General features: G+C 34.8%; 1 protein-coding gene across 1 annotated transcript; it reads right to left on the bottom strand.

Annotated features, from left to right (window-relative positions):
- Positions 1–1,648: 1,648 nt before the first annotated feature.
- On the bottom strand, positions 1,649–3,469 carry LOC109007903 (dof zinc finger protein DOF3.1). The gene has a single exon (XM_018987798.2). It carries the CDS (start codon positions 2,587–2,589, stop codon positions 1,927–1,929), a length of 663 nt encoding a protein of 220 aa, XP_018843343.1. The 5' UTR covers positions 2,590–3,469; the 3' UTR covers positions 1,649–1,926.
- Between the last annotated feature and the right edge of the window lie 12,781 nt (positions 3,470–16,250).

Raw genomic sequence — 16,250 nt, 5'->3', positions numbered from 1 at the left:
AGGAAGGAAGCAAAGTCATACTCATGCTCTGTCTTGTCTTCCATTTTCGTTGGCAACTTGGCAAACAAGTGTCTCGAAATCTCGATAAATGATATGTCATTTACCACCCAAGAACGAAAACCGTTTAATGGTTCTAGTTTTTCACAATGGTTCTATTCAACATAATGAAGCCATTAAATTTTGATGACGATGATGAATCTCAGATGAATCCCAGATATCGTGCAAACGCAACATCTGTAATGAATATGTTGTATAATCTATCTACGTCACGAGTAAATTATCGACTGATATATCTTCACTATACTTATAAAGAGATTTCATAAAAATAAATTTATTTATCTTGATATTAAATTATAAAATTATTTTTATTATAAAATAAATTTAATGTATTATTTAATTTATAAATTTATTTTTATAAAATTTCTGAACACAACCCAAGACTTATCCGATTTGAGCGAACGGTTGATCAGTCATTAATTATGAGACCACCTGCCCACATCAACATTTGACAATTTCTATAATGGGATATTAAAGTCCACAGGGAGCTGCCTGCGTATTTTTATATATAGAAATGGGAAAACCTTAGGTTGATCCATGGGGTGTGGCCCATTATAGGAGAGAGACAGAAAATAGAGTAATTGGCGATTCAAATTATTTGGTTGAATGTTATCACGAAAATAATTGATTCCCACAACCAACCAAATCATTTTCAACAAAATCCTACCAAAAATTAAAACTTCAACTGTTTTGAATGCTATTATTAGTTAGATCCAACCATCGATCACTTGGGGATCAATAGACTTCCATGCACAACTTCTCAAACTTGATCTCATACTTTTGTTGATACCAACGATACCAAATTAGCCAAAATATCGAATGGATAGCATTGATATTTAAAATGAAGGCGAACTAGTGAAGAATATAGAAAACAATCCTTTGGGGCCTTGGTCTCAGAGTATCGCCTCCTTCAAGGTCTAAGGTTAAACACTTCATAGGTACAAACAATCATTTGTGACCACACATCGTGATGAAATCCAACGATTTAACTAGTTTTATGTAAAGAAACTTATGAGGATGCGGTGTATGGGACCTAAATTTACTCTGTATAGGTGAGTCCAAAGGGCCTTACTTTGGAGAGGTTCCCGACATATATATGTATATAAAAAAAAAAAGGATTGAAGAATATAAAAAAAAAGAAAGCACGAGAGGAGTGGAGCTCGCACTCTCTAAAGCCCCAGGGACTTCAATTCTATGCAGAATAGACTAGTTATAGTTCAAATAAAAATGTTTTTTTTTAAAAAAAAAAAATTCAGTCTATTTTTAAATAAATAAGATAAATATATCCAAGAGGAGGGGAAGTTGAATTTTTTAAGTCCCTCCAAATACAGTAGAAACTATAAACTATAGAACTATGGACTTTGGATTTCCCCATAACTTACGCAAATCCTCAAGTTACTTTTTTGCATGAACAAAATGATTTCAAATCTAAAATCCTTTGCAATTCAAGAATGGCACACACACACACACACGTACATACAACACCATACACATGCTGACAGGTATTGATGTATAAAGATGGAACAATTTTTCATGAAGATAATGATTTTCGAGTAAAACAAATGCAGCATCTCCCAAAGTTCAGACCACCTAAGAAATAATACTAAGTAGTTATCATTTTTCCTTGTCTCTTTTCACTCATACAAGGCATGCAAACAAAAACCACACAGAAACAGAAAAAAGAACCATTTCCCTACAAAAGGATGCTAATGTTGTATGTCGCCCTCAATAGCATTAGAAAATGCTACAATAAGCCTGCCTTATTCATGCTCCTCTCTTTAACCATCCCCAGTTTCGTAGTATAGAGATTATCATAATTAGCATAATCAGAAAAATAAATTAAATAAAAGACACTAAACTCTCTTTTCTCTACTGAAAACTTGAACCTGGTGTGTAAATGGCAAGATCGGGCCATCCATTACCACCAGTCCAACAGCTTGAATCGCCACCCTGCAAACCTACATAACTCTCTGAATTGCTATCCCTCTTCATGTCCATTCCCGGGTCTCGAGCAGAACTCGTGTCCAACACATGGCCCGTATTCAAAGTCTCTGCAAAGTCACCCAGTACCATTTTCACACCGGACCCATTGGGGTTCAGACCCTCCAGAAGACTTCCAAACTGCCCATTTGATGTCAGAAGAGAACTAAAGCTCCCTGAGATATCCAGAATCCCACGGTCCTGATCCCCTACAGCAGCACCATAAAGCCGGTTTGGGTCATTCTCCGGACCCGGGTTCTGCACCACCGAATTTGATGTTGTTGATGATGAAGCCGATGAAGATGAAGATCGTTTTGGGTTTGATGCCCGCTTTGTGTTCTTGCGGGTTCCACCACCCACTGGGATGTTTCTCAGAGCACCGCCTTTGGTCCAGTACCTCCTACAGTTCTTGCAAAAGTGGCGTGGCTGTGAAAGGTTATAGTTGTTGAAGTAACAGAACTTGGTGTTTGAGGAATCACAGCGTGGGCATTTGAGTTGCTCTTGCTCTGGGAAATGCGGTTGGGTGGGTTGGAATATTGCTGGGTCTTGCATTGTCAATTTGAGGCCAAAAGAACCAGAGCTTCTAACCCCTTTTACGTTGCAAAACTTATAGGAAGGAGTAAACAAAAAGGATTGCTTTGAGGAACTAGGTTGTGGCTTTTTGAGGATTTGGTGAGTTGGGTTTTCGATCTGGAGGAGGAATCGATTGAGTTTCAGAGTGCGAATGAATTTTGAGTATTCAAGCTCTTCAAGATTAGAAACAACAAAAAAGCGATTAAATTTAAGCTCAAAGTTACGGACTTTCGAGGAATTAGTGAATCATGGTTTCGTAAAGAGATTTAAATGTGTTGTGTGGATGGAAAATAGATTCTGAGACTTGAGCTTGACTTGGGATTATCAAACGATTGATTTTGAAGCTGCGAATTGGCAAGAAGGCAGAGCAAACATAGAGGTAAAAAAAAAGGAGGGATACTTTTCGTACTCAGAAGTGGGTTTTCATGGAAGAGACCATACAACACATGACCGGCAGTCCTGAAGGCGACGAAAAAAGTTCGGGGCTGTAACAGTAATGCAGTTTTAGCTCGTGTAGGAAAGATCAAGAAACAACCATGGGCAAACCACGAGATTTTTTTTTGGCTTTGAAGTTTGAGCCTGTACTTCTGTGGAGGAACCTAAAATGGAATCCTAGCAATTTTCAAGTGGGATTTGGTTTCGTAGGATTAGCAATTCTGGAGCGCCCGCAGGATGTAGAACCAGCACAATAAAACGGGTCTGAAAAATGTTGATGGAGATGACCTATCCCTGTGTCAGCGTGAAAATGACGAGCAGACTTCTAACATAGAGAAACCGAAACCGCACATTCTCTCTCTGTCTCTCTGTCTCGAGTGTGGACCTTGTCACTGGCAATTGGCTAAGCTCCTCCTGGAAAATGCCACTACCTCCACTAAAAACCTTCTTACAATACTTGAACTAAAAAATTATTTCTCTCCACTTGAAAATTTCAAATAATACAAGATGGCATATTTTGTATAAGAGTAACGTTGGATATAAATTTTAAAAAGATAAATTTTATATAAGTATTTTTTGTAGAAATATGAGTTCTATTAAAAAAAAATTATATTTTTTTACAAAAAACTTGCGAGAATATTTGTATAAATTATTATTATTTTATATAAACCCTAAAAATAAATAATATTCACCTACAAACAATATGGTAATATTAAATTTGAAAGGCATGATATGATTTGTGACACTTCCATGCGTATCTTTTAATCAGAATACCAAATCATGGAAGTGACTAGAAAACAAAAAACGCATGTCTCTCTAGACTCTTCATGAACAGCTTCTTTTTAAAGGAAATCAATGAGCTCCATGAACAGCTTCTTTGAGTGAGTGCATGATGAGCATATATTCCCATAAGTTGACATTCAAAAAGTAATATTATATTATATTCTCTGTCAGTTTTGTGCAAAATTGCATTTCTGCTTGTTGAATTTTATAGAGGCATCTTAAATCCCAAGGACCAAGACCAAGGGCTTTTAAAAATAGTTCTCATTTCAGAAAGAACAAAAAAGGCATAAGATAGAAACGTGACTGAAGTTTACGTAATAATGGAATAAAACAATTTATGAAAAGAAAAGTAGAAAAATAATGGAATAAATTAAAAGTTAACATAGTTAAAAAAACACTATTGATAAAAAAAAATCGAAATAAAAAAAAAAAGTAAAAAAATATTTTTATGTAATTTTTTAAGATGTATTTCCTTCTTCTTTTTTTTTTTAATTTTTAAGTTTTCATTTTAAGGCCTAGTTTATTTTTCAAATCATCACATCTCATTTCAAATAATTATTATAATTTTTTCAAACTCTTAAATAAAAAATAATTTAAATTTTTTAAATTTTAAAATAAAAATAATATTATAATAATATTTTATTTAATTTTTAACTTTTATCTTATCTCATCTTATCTTATCTAATCTATATAATCAAATGAGTCTAAAGTCTCATTTCGATACAAGAATTGTATATCTTTTTATATAAAATCTAATAAAAATTTTAATTTTTTTAAAATTTATAATAATAATAATATTAAAAAATAATATTTTATTTAATTTTTAATTAAATATTTTTTTATTTATTATTTTAAATGTTCTTTCCAACATATGTCATGACATTAATAACAGAGGGAAAAAAGATAGTGAGCTGGAAGTTTGAGCCAAAGTTTAAAGATTGCATGTTGAATTAAATTCAGTTAAATTTAATTTTTTTTAAATAGTAATGAGTTATGGAGTAGAAAAAATTATATAAAATTTATCTAAATTGAGTTTAAAATATATTTAAATATTAAGATAAGTTTAATATTTTTTATAAGAAATTAAAAAAATTATAAATCTCATATAAAAAAATGTGTTAAGTTAAAAAAATTTATAAATCTCATTTATAAAAAAATTTCAGTTAAAATGAATTTAAAAATTTAAAAATTAAATATTTAAAAATTAAATTAAATTCAACTGAACCAAACGAAATTTAATTCTCGCTGATTACGCTACTAATTATTGCTAGTGTGAAGTCGCGAAACGGCGAAATTCTTTACCCAGCTCAAGCTAGAGGCTGTTAGCCGAAGCCGAAAAACAAGCTTGCGTGCAAACGAAGCATAAGGCAGCACCAGCATCATTTGGTTTTGAGCTTTACTACACAACCTCCACCACACTCCATACTCCACACTTTTTAAAACTTTTTAAATTTTTAATATTTTTTTTAAATTTTTTTTTGAGTTTATTCTTTTTAAATTATTTCAAAATTTTTATTTATTATTCATATAATAAATATTTAATAAAAGAAAAAAATAATAAAAATTAAAAATAATGTGGAGTGTAGAGGTTGTGTGAATAATAGGAGGTTGAGTAGATTTTTTGTTTGGTTTTTTCAGCAGCAAATCAAAGACCGTGAAATTCTAAACTAGACAGATCAGAGCCGCCAAAGTGTCCACCCAGACATTTGACGAGTGTACAAAAATCGTCGCTTTAAGTTGCCGTCAACACGTGGCAGAGCCCCACCCCTGAGTGCTATAAGCACTCCTGTGAGTGCTAGAGTGACAGCTACATCTATGAGATGGATCGTGAAATTATACGTGTCATCACCGACTGTGGGTTCCACTGGTGTGTTTTTAAGTGGACACTGGACATGCTGTCCGTCTTCTTTGCTTACGTCTTTGACTCGCTATCGTTTAAAGGCCCCACAACGCTGTAGATAAATTAATAGACGGCTGGGATCATTGGATATAATATGAACGTCGATGATCAAATATATCAATGGAAATAAATCCAAACCAGAAGAGAAATATTTTAGTTATAAATAAATTATATAAAAATAATTTTATAAATTGATATAATTTTATGTAATTTGTTAAATTATAAAATTATTTTTATTATAAAATATATTTAACGAATCACATAAAATTATATCAATTTATATAATTATTTTTATATAATTTTTTTGTAATTATAACAGTTCTCAATGCAGAAGCCTAAGCAACGGTGCACATCTTTTAAAGTCTGTTTATACCACGTTATGGCATCAAACAAAATGGTACTTTGTTGAATACAAAATAAATAGGATTCAGCCCATTAAAAGCTTACTACAGAAATCAGATGAAGATGTGAGATATGTAAGAGATAAAGTCACTAATATACAAAAAGATAAAATGGATATAAAACAAGTACTATAACTCAATTATTCTAAAGAATAAATAAGAACTCTATAAAAGAAGGAAACTGGATCTATACAAACATGGCACCCTTCTCTACAAGCTGATCATGGGATTGATCTTTCTCATAAGGACATCATTTTTTTCAACTTACCTTTTAACCCTATTTTATCCATTGTATTTTGAGCTACGTGTTGCATGAGAAATTGTAAAATTATCAAACAATGTTGTAGATTTTGTCTTAAGAGAACTCATAGATGCTTTAATGTCTAACTATATAAATATATGTGTTTATTTCTTTATTCATATTATATATGTTTTATTTATTATTTAACTTGTGTATGAGCATTGTCCGAGCATTGTGTCAACGCTTAAGCCATCATCGTGGATCATTCAACTGTATTGTTGAAGTCCAACTATGTCGGAAAATTGCATCAATATCATTTATTTTTTGGAATATTTGAAATGATGAGAAGAGAGCCAAAACATTTGTATTTTTTTTTAAAGTAATATTAGCATGAATCATGTTGGCCTAACGGAAATTAATTAAGGACGGAGGAGGAGGAGGAGGAGAAAAAATGATGAAGTTGTGCGGGAAGAGAAAAGGCAAAAGGTACTCATGGAATGCATGTGGAGAGAGCACGAGGAGGCATGATGGGTGGTTGGGATCAAGTAAGTGGCAAACGGTGGGATTAATTGGACCCAGTTCCATGCACGAGTGTTGGAAATTTTAATGTCTTTGGACAATATTGTTAAAAGACTTTTTTTTTTTTTTTAAATGTAATTGTTTTTGTTCTTTTAAGGAGTTTCAGTGGTATTGTCATGCATGATTAATCTGTCTTTAATGGATACAAAGTCTAAGCCCTAGTTTGGATTCATGATTAATCTCATCTCATCCAGTACGGACAACTCATCTCTTAACCAAATGGTCAAAACAAGTTTTCTCATCAGATTTCAAATTACTTTCAGAAGACGACAAACAAAAATGAATGGTCAGTACTTTTCAGAAGGAATCGATTCCATTCAACTTTCCTAGCGAAAAAGGAGGGAAACGGTCGAAAAATAAAATTTATTTTATATAATAATAAAAATATAAAATAAACCGATTTTATACATATTTCATAATTATTTAAAAATCATGTTGTAAATAAAATATTTTTTTATTTGATATTTTTTATATAATTTGATTTTATAAAAATATTGTCATCCTATAATATGATTATGAATTATATTATAAAAAAATTGGGTATGTAATTTTAAAAAATTATTATTACTATATTTATAAATAAAACAAAATTATTACAAATACTATGTAATAATTTGTGAGACCCAAATCTATCAATTATCCAACAACTTAAAACCATCTCATCTCACTTCCAATCCAAACATCCAAAATTTTCAAAAACCATTTCAACTCATCTCAATTCACAAATCTTACTACTATTCATAAACCATCTTAACTTATCTCATCTCATTTCTCAATCCAAACGAGACTAAATGAAATAAATTGAAAGGCTAATACTTTTTTCTTCCATTTTTTTTCATTTTTGCAATAATTTCATCACTAATTCTATTCATCTTCTTTAACATATGAAACAAAACTATTCGGTTATGTAATCGGTTTCTAATATATAAATAAAAAATCTCTCTCTCTCTCTCTCAATATATATATATATATATATATATACACGCGCACAACATGTGTTTCATTTTCTTTCCTTTTTTATAATGAACTCACAATGAGTTATGGAAGGACGTGGCTTGATATTTTGTGAAATAATACTCCACTATAATTTAATCAAAAATAAAATTTTGGCATCTGATCATGATCCCAGTGCTGGATCATAATTAAAAGTAGTATCAAGTTATATTAGAGTAACACCAGTTAATGTTCCGAGAACCGAAAAGTTTATAAAGTCTCCTCTTATTTTCTCTCGTTCTTTCTGGGTTATGTGAGGAAGAGGTGGAGTTTTTGTCGCAGGTTTCGATTCTGCTGTAAGGGTGGTGTTACCTGTAACACCCCGTATTTTAGTGTATTTTTATTGAAAGATTATATTTATGTTATTCAAAAAAAATTATTCTCTTGTTTTAAAATTACTGGATTTTAATTGGGTTATTTTTAGGATTTTTAATTTGATGAAAATTATTATTTATGTGCTTTTAATATTTATTTATTGTTATGCATTTAAATTGCTTTTAATATTTAAATTAATTACTGTGAGATTTAATTATTTCAATTTGACTTTACCATTTCGTTTAAATTATTTTATTTAATTTGTGGTTTTAAAATCATTTCCGTTGGATCATTTTCGTGACCCAAGTTATGAGGACTGGACCTCATTTCTTTCCCTCTATTTTTCTCTTTCCTCTCTTTCTTCTTTTATTTTTCTCTTTTTCTTTCCTTTTTCTTTCTTTCCCGCTGCTTTCTCCCCCCGTGCGCGAGCTCTCTCTCTTTTTCTCTCTCCCCTCTCCTCCGCCCGATCCTTCGTCCCCTCCCAGCGCCGCCGTCCGTCGGCAGTGGTCGACACCGCCCGGTCCCTTGCATTCCTCAGCTGCCGGCCGTCCTACCCCACCAATATCACCGCCGCCGGTAGCCCACACGCACCCTCCAAAGCCGCGGCCACCTTTTGCTCCAGCGCCGCCGTCGCTCCACCTCCGGCCACCATCTTCCTACCACTTCATCCCCGACCTCTTGGCAACCCTTTGGACCCAATCCCGGCTCCGATCCGTTACCGGTGAAGCCCCACCAAGTCCATCTCCGATTTCGGCATTTTTGGCCTTAAACCACCATTTGCGCCGTCATCCACGGCAAACCACCACCACCATTGGCTTCACCGACCTCTCTAGGCCCTACCCTATCATTTTGGGGTCTTCGTTTGTCTCCGTTGAAAAGTGGGTATTTGTGACCCACGACCACAGTGTATTTTACACTGTGGTGTTGCTCAGACGTCGCCTTTTTCAGCTTCGTGATCCTCCGGAAATTATCATATAGCGCTGTAAGTATTTCTCCAAAGTATTCTCATGAATTTTATGTATTTTTGCACTAACGCATTTCACTGTATTTTTTGGCATGCCGGACTGAGTCCGAGGAGTACGGGGGTCGGATGGATTTATGATTGGAGTTGTTTGGGTTGGTTTGATTGGATTGGTTGTTGGTTATTGAGGAATGTGGATTTGTGTTGGTACATGTGCATTTCATGCATGTTCATGTTTGTAAAGGAAAACTGGGTTTTCGTGTATTGCATTCATGTTCATGTGTTTATGAAAACTGGGTTTTCATGTGAATGATTTGTTGGGTGCGTGTGTATCACGAACCCCAAGCCGAGATGGGGCATTATCTCGGTGGAGCTCCTCTGGTTACTTGGGAGCGGAATAAACTGAGTAATGTCCCCTGGATTGTCGTTGGGCGACAATGGGATCGGACGAGAGATTCGTGCCGACTCCGTGGTCCTTCTGCTGGCGGGGACTAGTGGATGTCTGGCCATGTACGCGCTGGGCGCGGAACTGGGCATCGCTCGTTGTGTAGTGGATGTTTCCCACTAACGTGTTGGGCGCGGAACTGGGCATCGCTCGTTGTGTAGTGGATGTTTCCCACTAACGTGTTGGGCGCGAAAGTGGGCATCGCTACGAAGCCAGGGTGTGCGGATGACCCATAGGGGAGATCATGGTGCATACATTAAAAATGGACTATTTTCTGGGAAAATAGCGTGTGTTGGATTTTGTGTAATTCATTTTCTGGGAAAATGTTTTACGGATTATTTTTGGGCCAAATGAGATTTTTGGCGTGTGTTGGAAAATTATCATTTTCGGGGAAAATGATATTTTGAGAAAAATATATATTTCTTCATATGCATGCATGTTAGTTGTATTAAATGCATTTTATTCCTGAGATTATTTTTGGGTTATACTTACCTGCGGTACCATTCTGTGGTAACGCAGATTTTGATGCAGATGAGGAGGAGGGTGAGCCTGAGGAGACGGCTCCGCCCGAGGAGTGATCTGGGATCACTATTTATTGTTATTTTATTTTACCCTTCTGTATTTTCGGGACATGTGTTAACTTATTTTGGATGACTGTATAACTACTTTTAAAACTTTACTGATGTTTACTTGTATTTTAATTCTGGTACTTAGTTGACTAATCCGCTGCGTTGTTGTTGTACACCGTTGCATGTACACACACTTGGCACTTACGTTGGGATGTGTGACCGTGTTGTCATCATCCCGGCGTCTCGATTCCCGTGTTTTCCTTACATGGGGGTTGGGGGCGCCACATTACCTATTCCAGTGTTTTGGATTTAGGGTTTGTTTTTCATCATGAAAAGCTTGAAGGAAAAGTGGGGAAAGTTACGGCTAACAGAGGATGAAGATAGGTAAGTTGAATTAGATGTTACAAACTTATTGGATACTAATGGGAAAGGGGAAAGAAGTATAGTGGGCAAGGTCTGTATAGAGCGACTCATAGGCAAGGAAGTGATACAAACAACTATGGAAGAAATTTGGAGAGTGAGTAAGCCTTTTCGGTTTCAAGACATTAGTTTTAACCTTTTTGTAATAACATTTGAGACTGAAGATGACATGGAGAGGGTGTTGGAAGGGAGACCATGGCTTTTTGACAACAATCTTTTTATTTTCAAGCCTTTTGATGGTTTGACTCCTCAACAATTTAATTTTGATATTGAAGAATTTTGGATTCAGCTTCACAACCTCCCTTTAGCTTGTATGAATCTTGAAACCAGAACACAAATAGGAGCAACAATTGGGAGGATTAAGGAGGTTGATGCTAGTAAAGATGGAATGGGGTGGGGAAAAATTATGAGAATGAAGGTAGAAATTGACCTGAATAAAACAATAACAAGGGGAAGAATGATTAATATTAAAGAAAACAGACTTTTGGTTCCTTTAAAATATGAAAAATTGCCTAAGTTAGGTTTTTAAGTGTGGAAAATTTGTGCATGGGAGAGTCAGGGCTGCACTGTTATTGTAAAACAAGGAATTCACAGTCAAGATGATAATGACCAATTTGGTGCATGGTTACGAGCTGAAACAAGTTCTAGTAGAAGGACAGATTGACCTAAATGGTTTGATAAGAAAGTGGAAGATAATTATGAGTAGAAAAGCATGAGTGGAATGGTGGAGTGGGTAGATTCAGAGGTGAGAAATATTCAAAATGGGTTAACTAACACAAACATACACTTGGAACATGACTAGATGGGTGGAAACAATTTCAGAAACTCATTGATAGAAGAAAATATTGGTGGATGTAGAGAGGAGAATCTGAATTTGAATGAAGATTTGTCTGTTCAACCACAAGTGTTATATCAAACTGCCAGTGATAAGGAAAATGAAAAGAAAAATGTTGAAGCTGAGGACTGTGGAAGTGGACATAGTTCATTTTTTATAAAGGACTTGGATCAGATTGAGGAGACTATAATTATTCAGCCCAAGATGGTGAGTAGGGGTGTCAATATGTGACACGACCCGATAACCCAACACGAACACGACACGATAAAAGCGGGTTAGGGTTTAGTCTTAACGGGTTCGGGTCAAAACGGGTTGACCCGTTAAGACACGATAGCTTAACGGGTCACTAACGGGTCAACCCGTTATGACCCGTTATGACCCGTTAAGAAAATTAAAATTACCCTTATACCCTTTACCCTTATAATCTAAAAATTATAACTAAAAGTCTAAAAGTATAAAAACTAATTTAAAAAAAACAAATTAAAAAAATATAACCCATCCCCCATCCCCCATCAGCCGGCCCCCCCCCCCAATTTCCCAAAGTATAAAAACAAATTAAAAAAAAAAACCCTAACTCTATTGAAATCAGCCGCGCCGCACCCCCCCAGGGTTCTCTTCCTTCTTAGTTAGATGGTTCAACCCCACCCCTGGTTTCTAGATAGATGGGTTAGTGGTTCCCTCATCACGGCATAGGTGGACAGGTCCTTCCCCCCCCCATTTGCTGGTTAAGGTATTTTGGTTTACCTTTCTTTTACAGGTATTTATTTTACAATTTGCTGGTTAGTGAGACTCTGGCTCCTCGTGACCAGGAGCTTGCTTTGTCCTGCATCTTCACAGGCGTGGTGTGATAAGCCTCCACTCCAGTGTGCTTCAGTCCTCAGTCCTCACGCCTCACGGTGACGCCGCCCCCCTCTGGTTTCACGGTGACGCCGAGTCGCCCACAAAGACTTAAACCACGGATTCGCACTTGCCGCCGCCAGCGCCCCGTCGCCCACGCCCGTCGCCCACGCCCAAGCCCGTCGCCCACGCCCACGCCGTGCCTTCCACTGTAAGAAAAGTTGATTTTGGAGTTGGGAAATGTGTTGTACAGTTGTGAAATGTGCTGTGAAATCGTAATTTCTGTATGCTTATTCAAATTAAGCTCAAGGTTTACAGTATGTAATTGTATTTGGGATTAATGCGCAGGTTGTAAAATTACTGCCAAAATTGAGTTGTATTTGAATAATTAAGTGTAAAATTAAGTGTAAAATTACTGCCAAAATCTTGAGTTGTATTTGAATAATTAAGTGTAAAATTACTGCCAAAATCTTGAGTTGTATTTGAATAATTAAGTGTAAAATTAAGTGTAAAATTACTGCCAAAATTAATACGCAGGTCATGAATAATTAAGTGTAATTGTATTTGAAAGTGCCAAAATCTTGAAACAATTGTCCAAAAAAATCAAGTTATAAGCATAGAAAGTAAAAAAATTCTGAGTTGGTCATGATGACTGATGAGCAGTCAATATAAATTAGCTATTAATCCTATTTTGAACATCAAAGATTGATTGTATTAGCATCTTTCAGTTTTGTTGTGGTTTGTTGAGATGGCGGAGAATTCTCCCTAACAAAAATAAATTATTAAGTTTGAATCCAAGAAGAGATGGCGGAGAAAATTTAATAAATTTGATTTGTATGTGACATATGTCATTCCAAAGTGGAGAAAAATAAAATAAGAAAAAAAAATTAAAATATTTGGGATTTTTGAAGGTAAGTCATGTTTTACACTTTTACTATTGTCATTAACTCAACTAAAACTCCAATAAATTCAATTAAAGAGTTCATTTATTTTATTTTACCCAAAGTCTCTTGAAATGTAATCTACACGATTGTATTACGAGTCTATCTTTTTCATACTCAATCGGGCATATTCTAGATGATCTTTATTTTGTAATTAATTATAAAAACGGGCATATAATCTACACGATTGTTGCTTTCGTTTTTTAAGCGTAAATTGGTCCCCTACAATTAATGTTATACTCTTACATTTGTTATTATTGTTTGTTATCAGATGAGTTCGGTAGCAAGTGAAAATGATGAGATGATTGATTTGGACCCGTTTGACTCAGAAAGTATTCAAAATGAGGAAGTTAAAACAAAAAGAAGGAAACGATCAAATGTGTGGGCTTTTTTTGAAATGGTTCCTGATTCTGAGAACAATGATGGCAAATCACGAGCCAAGTGTAAGAATTATTTATATGGCAGCAAGCAAATATGGAACCGGCAATATGAGGCGTCACATTGAGACATGCCCTAGGAGAAGTTCACGAGATATTGGTCAGATGATGTTATCACAAACTAGTGGAAATATTTCGGTAAGCGCTCATAAATTTGACACTGAACAATATAGAGAAATTTTGGTATCTGCTATTGTGAAGCATGAATTGCCTTTTCGATTTGTTGAATATTCGGGGGTGAGATCTTTATTACAATATTTACGTCCAGATGTTCCAATTATTTCTAGGAATACTGCCAAGGCTGATTTGGTTAAGATGTATCATCGAGAAAAAAAAAGGATTAAATGCATGTTAAATGATTCTCCTGGTAGAATTAGTCTAACATCTGACTTATGGACTTCTATAACCACTGATGGTTATATGTGCATTACAGCACATTTTCTGGATAAGAATTGGGTTCTGCAGAAAAGAGTTTTGAACTTTTCATTTATGCCACCACCACATAATGGCATATCTTTGTCTGAAAAAATTTATAATTTGCTATGTGAATGGGGAATTCAACACAAGATTTTTTCATTGACTTTAGACAATGCTTCTTCTAATGATGTTTCAGTAGAGTTGTTAAAAACTCAATTGAATATTAAGAAAGCTCTTCTTTGTGATGGTGAGTTCTTTCATCTTCGTTGTTGTGCCCATATTCTGAATTTGGTAGTACAAGATGGATTAAAAGAGATTGATGTTGCTATCCAAAAAGTTCGTGAAAGTATCAAGTATGTCAAAGGATCACAAACAAGGAAAATAAAATTTATGGATTCAACAAATCAAATGTCTTTGGATAGCAAGAAAGGGTTGAGACAGGATGTCCCCACTAGATGGAATTCTACTTATCTTATGCTTGAGAGTGCTCTTTTCTATCGCCGTGCCTTTACTCATTTGGAGTTGACTGATTCCAATTTTAAGCATTGTCCATCAATATCTGAGTGGGAACGAGTACAGAAGATTAACGATTTATTGAGAGTTTTTTATAGAGACACCTGTAATTTTTCTGGGATTAAATACCCTACAGCCAATCTCTACTTTCCATCAGTGTTTTCGATTTATTTTACATTAAAGAGGCACTCTGAGGGTGAAGATGACTACATGAAGAGAATGTGTTGTAAAATGCTTGCTAAGTTTGAGAAATATTGGTCCGAGTTCAATGTGTTGTTGGCTATAGCAGTTATATTGGATCCTCGATACAAGCTTCATTTTGTTGATTTTTCTTATACAAAGCTTTATGGAGAATGTTCTATAGAGTATATGAATGTTCGGAGCAAAATGTCATCTCTTTTCATGGAATATGGTTCTTCTAGTGCTCCTACAACGACATGTTCTACCACAACTTCTGAAAGCACTGTTATTAGAGAGGAAAGTCAGTCTTCATATGATAATTTTTTACTAGAGGTAATATCAAATAATCTTTTTTGTTTAATGATTATATATTATATTGTTGTTTCATATCACATATTGGCTTGAAAATATTTTTATTTGTTTTTTGTATACAGGAATTTGATACATTTAGACCTGATGAACTTTCTGGCTATATGAGAAAAAGTCAATTGGATCTTTACTTGGATGAACCTAGGGCAGAAAGAAATGCAAAGATTGATATTCTTTCCTTTTGGAAAGGAAATGAATTTCGTTATCCTGATCTTGCTCGTATGGCTCGTGACATTTTGAGTGTTCCAGTTTCTACAGTTGCATCTGAATCTACTTTTAGTGTTGGTGGGCGTATCATTGATCAGTTTAGAAGTGCACTAAAAGCAGATATTGTTGAAGCATTAGTTTGCACTAGAGATTGGTTATATGGTGAAGAGCAAGGTAATATTATAGTATTTTATTAAATAAATGACTGTAATTTTTCAATGATATAAAACTTTACTGATGTCTTTTTTTTAATAGAAATACAAGAAGAAGTTAAATTGGATGAGTTAACTGAAGATGTAATGGAGTTGGAGAACAACAAGGGCAAGGGCTTGGAGGACGCTCCGCCTCATTCTTCAACTTCTAGATTTGTTTAGATTTGTGTTTTTAATTTTTATTATATTTGGGATTGTAATATTAATATATTTACTATGTGTGTTTTGTTTATCATATTTGAGATGTAATTTTAATATATTGTTACAATGTGTGTGGATATTTGTTTGGATTGTAATTTTAGACTTATAGTTTTTTTTTAGATATTATTTATATTTATAATTTATAATGGGATAAAACGGGTCGTGTCGGATCGTGTCATATCGTGTCAGTTTAATCCATTAATGTAAACGGGTTGAAACGGGTTGAAGCGGGTCGGATCGTGTCGTGTCAATTTATTTCCTAATGTGTCATAACGGGTCGTGTCGTGTCAACCCGTTATCAAACCGTGTCGTGTTCGTGTTTAGAATTTTGACACGAAACCCTTAACGGGTCGTGTTCGTGTTGACCCATTAACTGTAATGTATATACTCTGACACGACACGAACACGACCCGTTAACACGATTTGACACCCCTAATGGTGAGTACTAA

The sequence above is a fragment of the Juglans regia genome, chromosome 12 (genome assembly GCF_001411555.2).
Source record: "Juglans regia cultivar Chandler chromosome 12, Walnut 2.0, whole genome shotgun sequence".
Classification (NCBI taxonomy): Eukaryota; Viridiplantae; Streptophyta; class Magnoliopsida; order Fagales; family Juglandaceae; genus Juglans; species Juglans regia.
The sequence above is the reverse complement of the archived record's forward strand: the minus strand, read 5'-3'. Positions and strand labels throughout refer to the sequence as shown.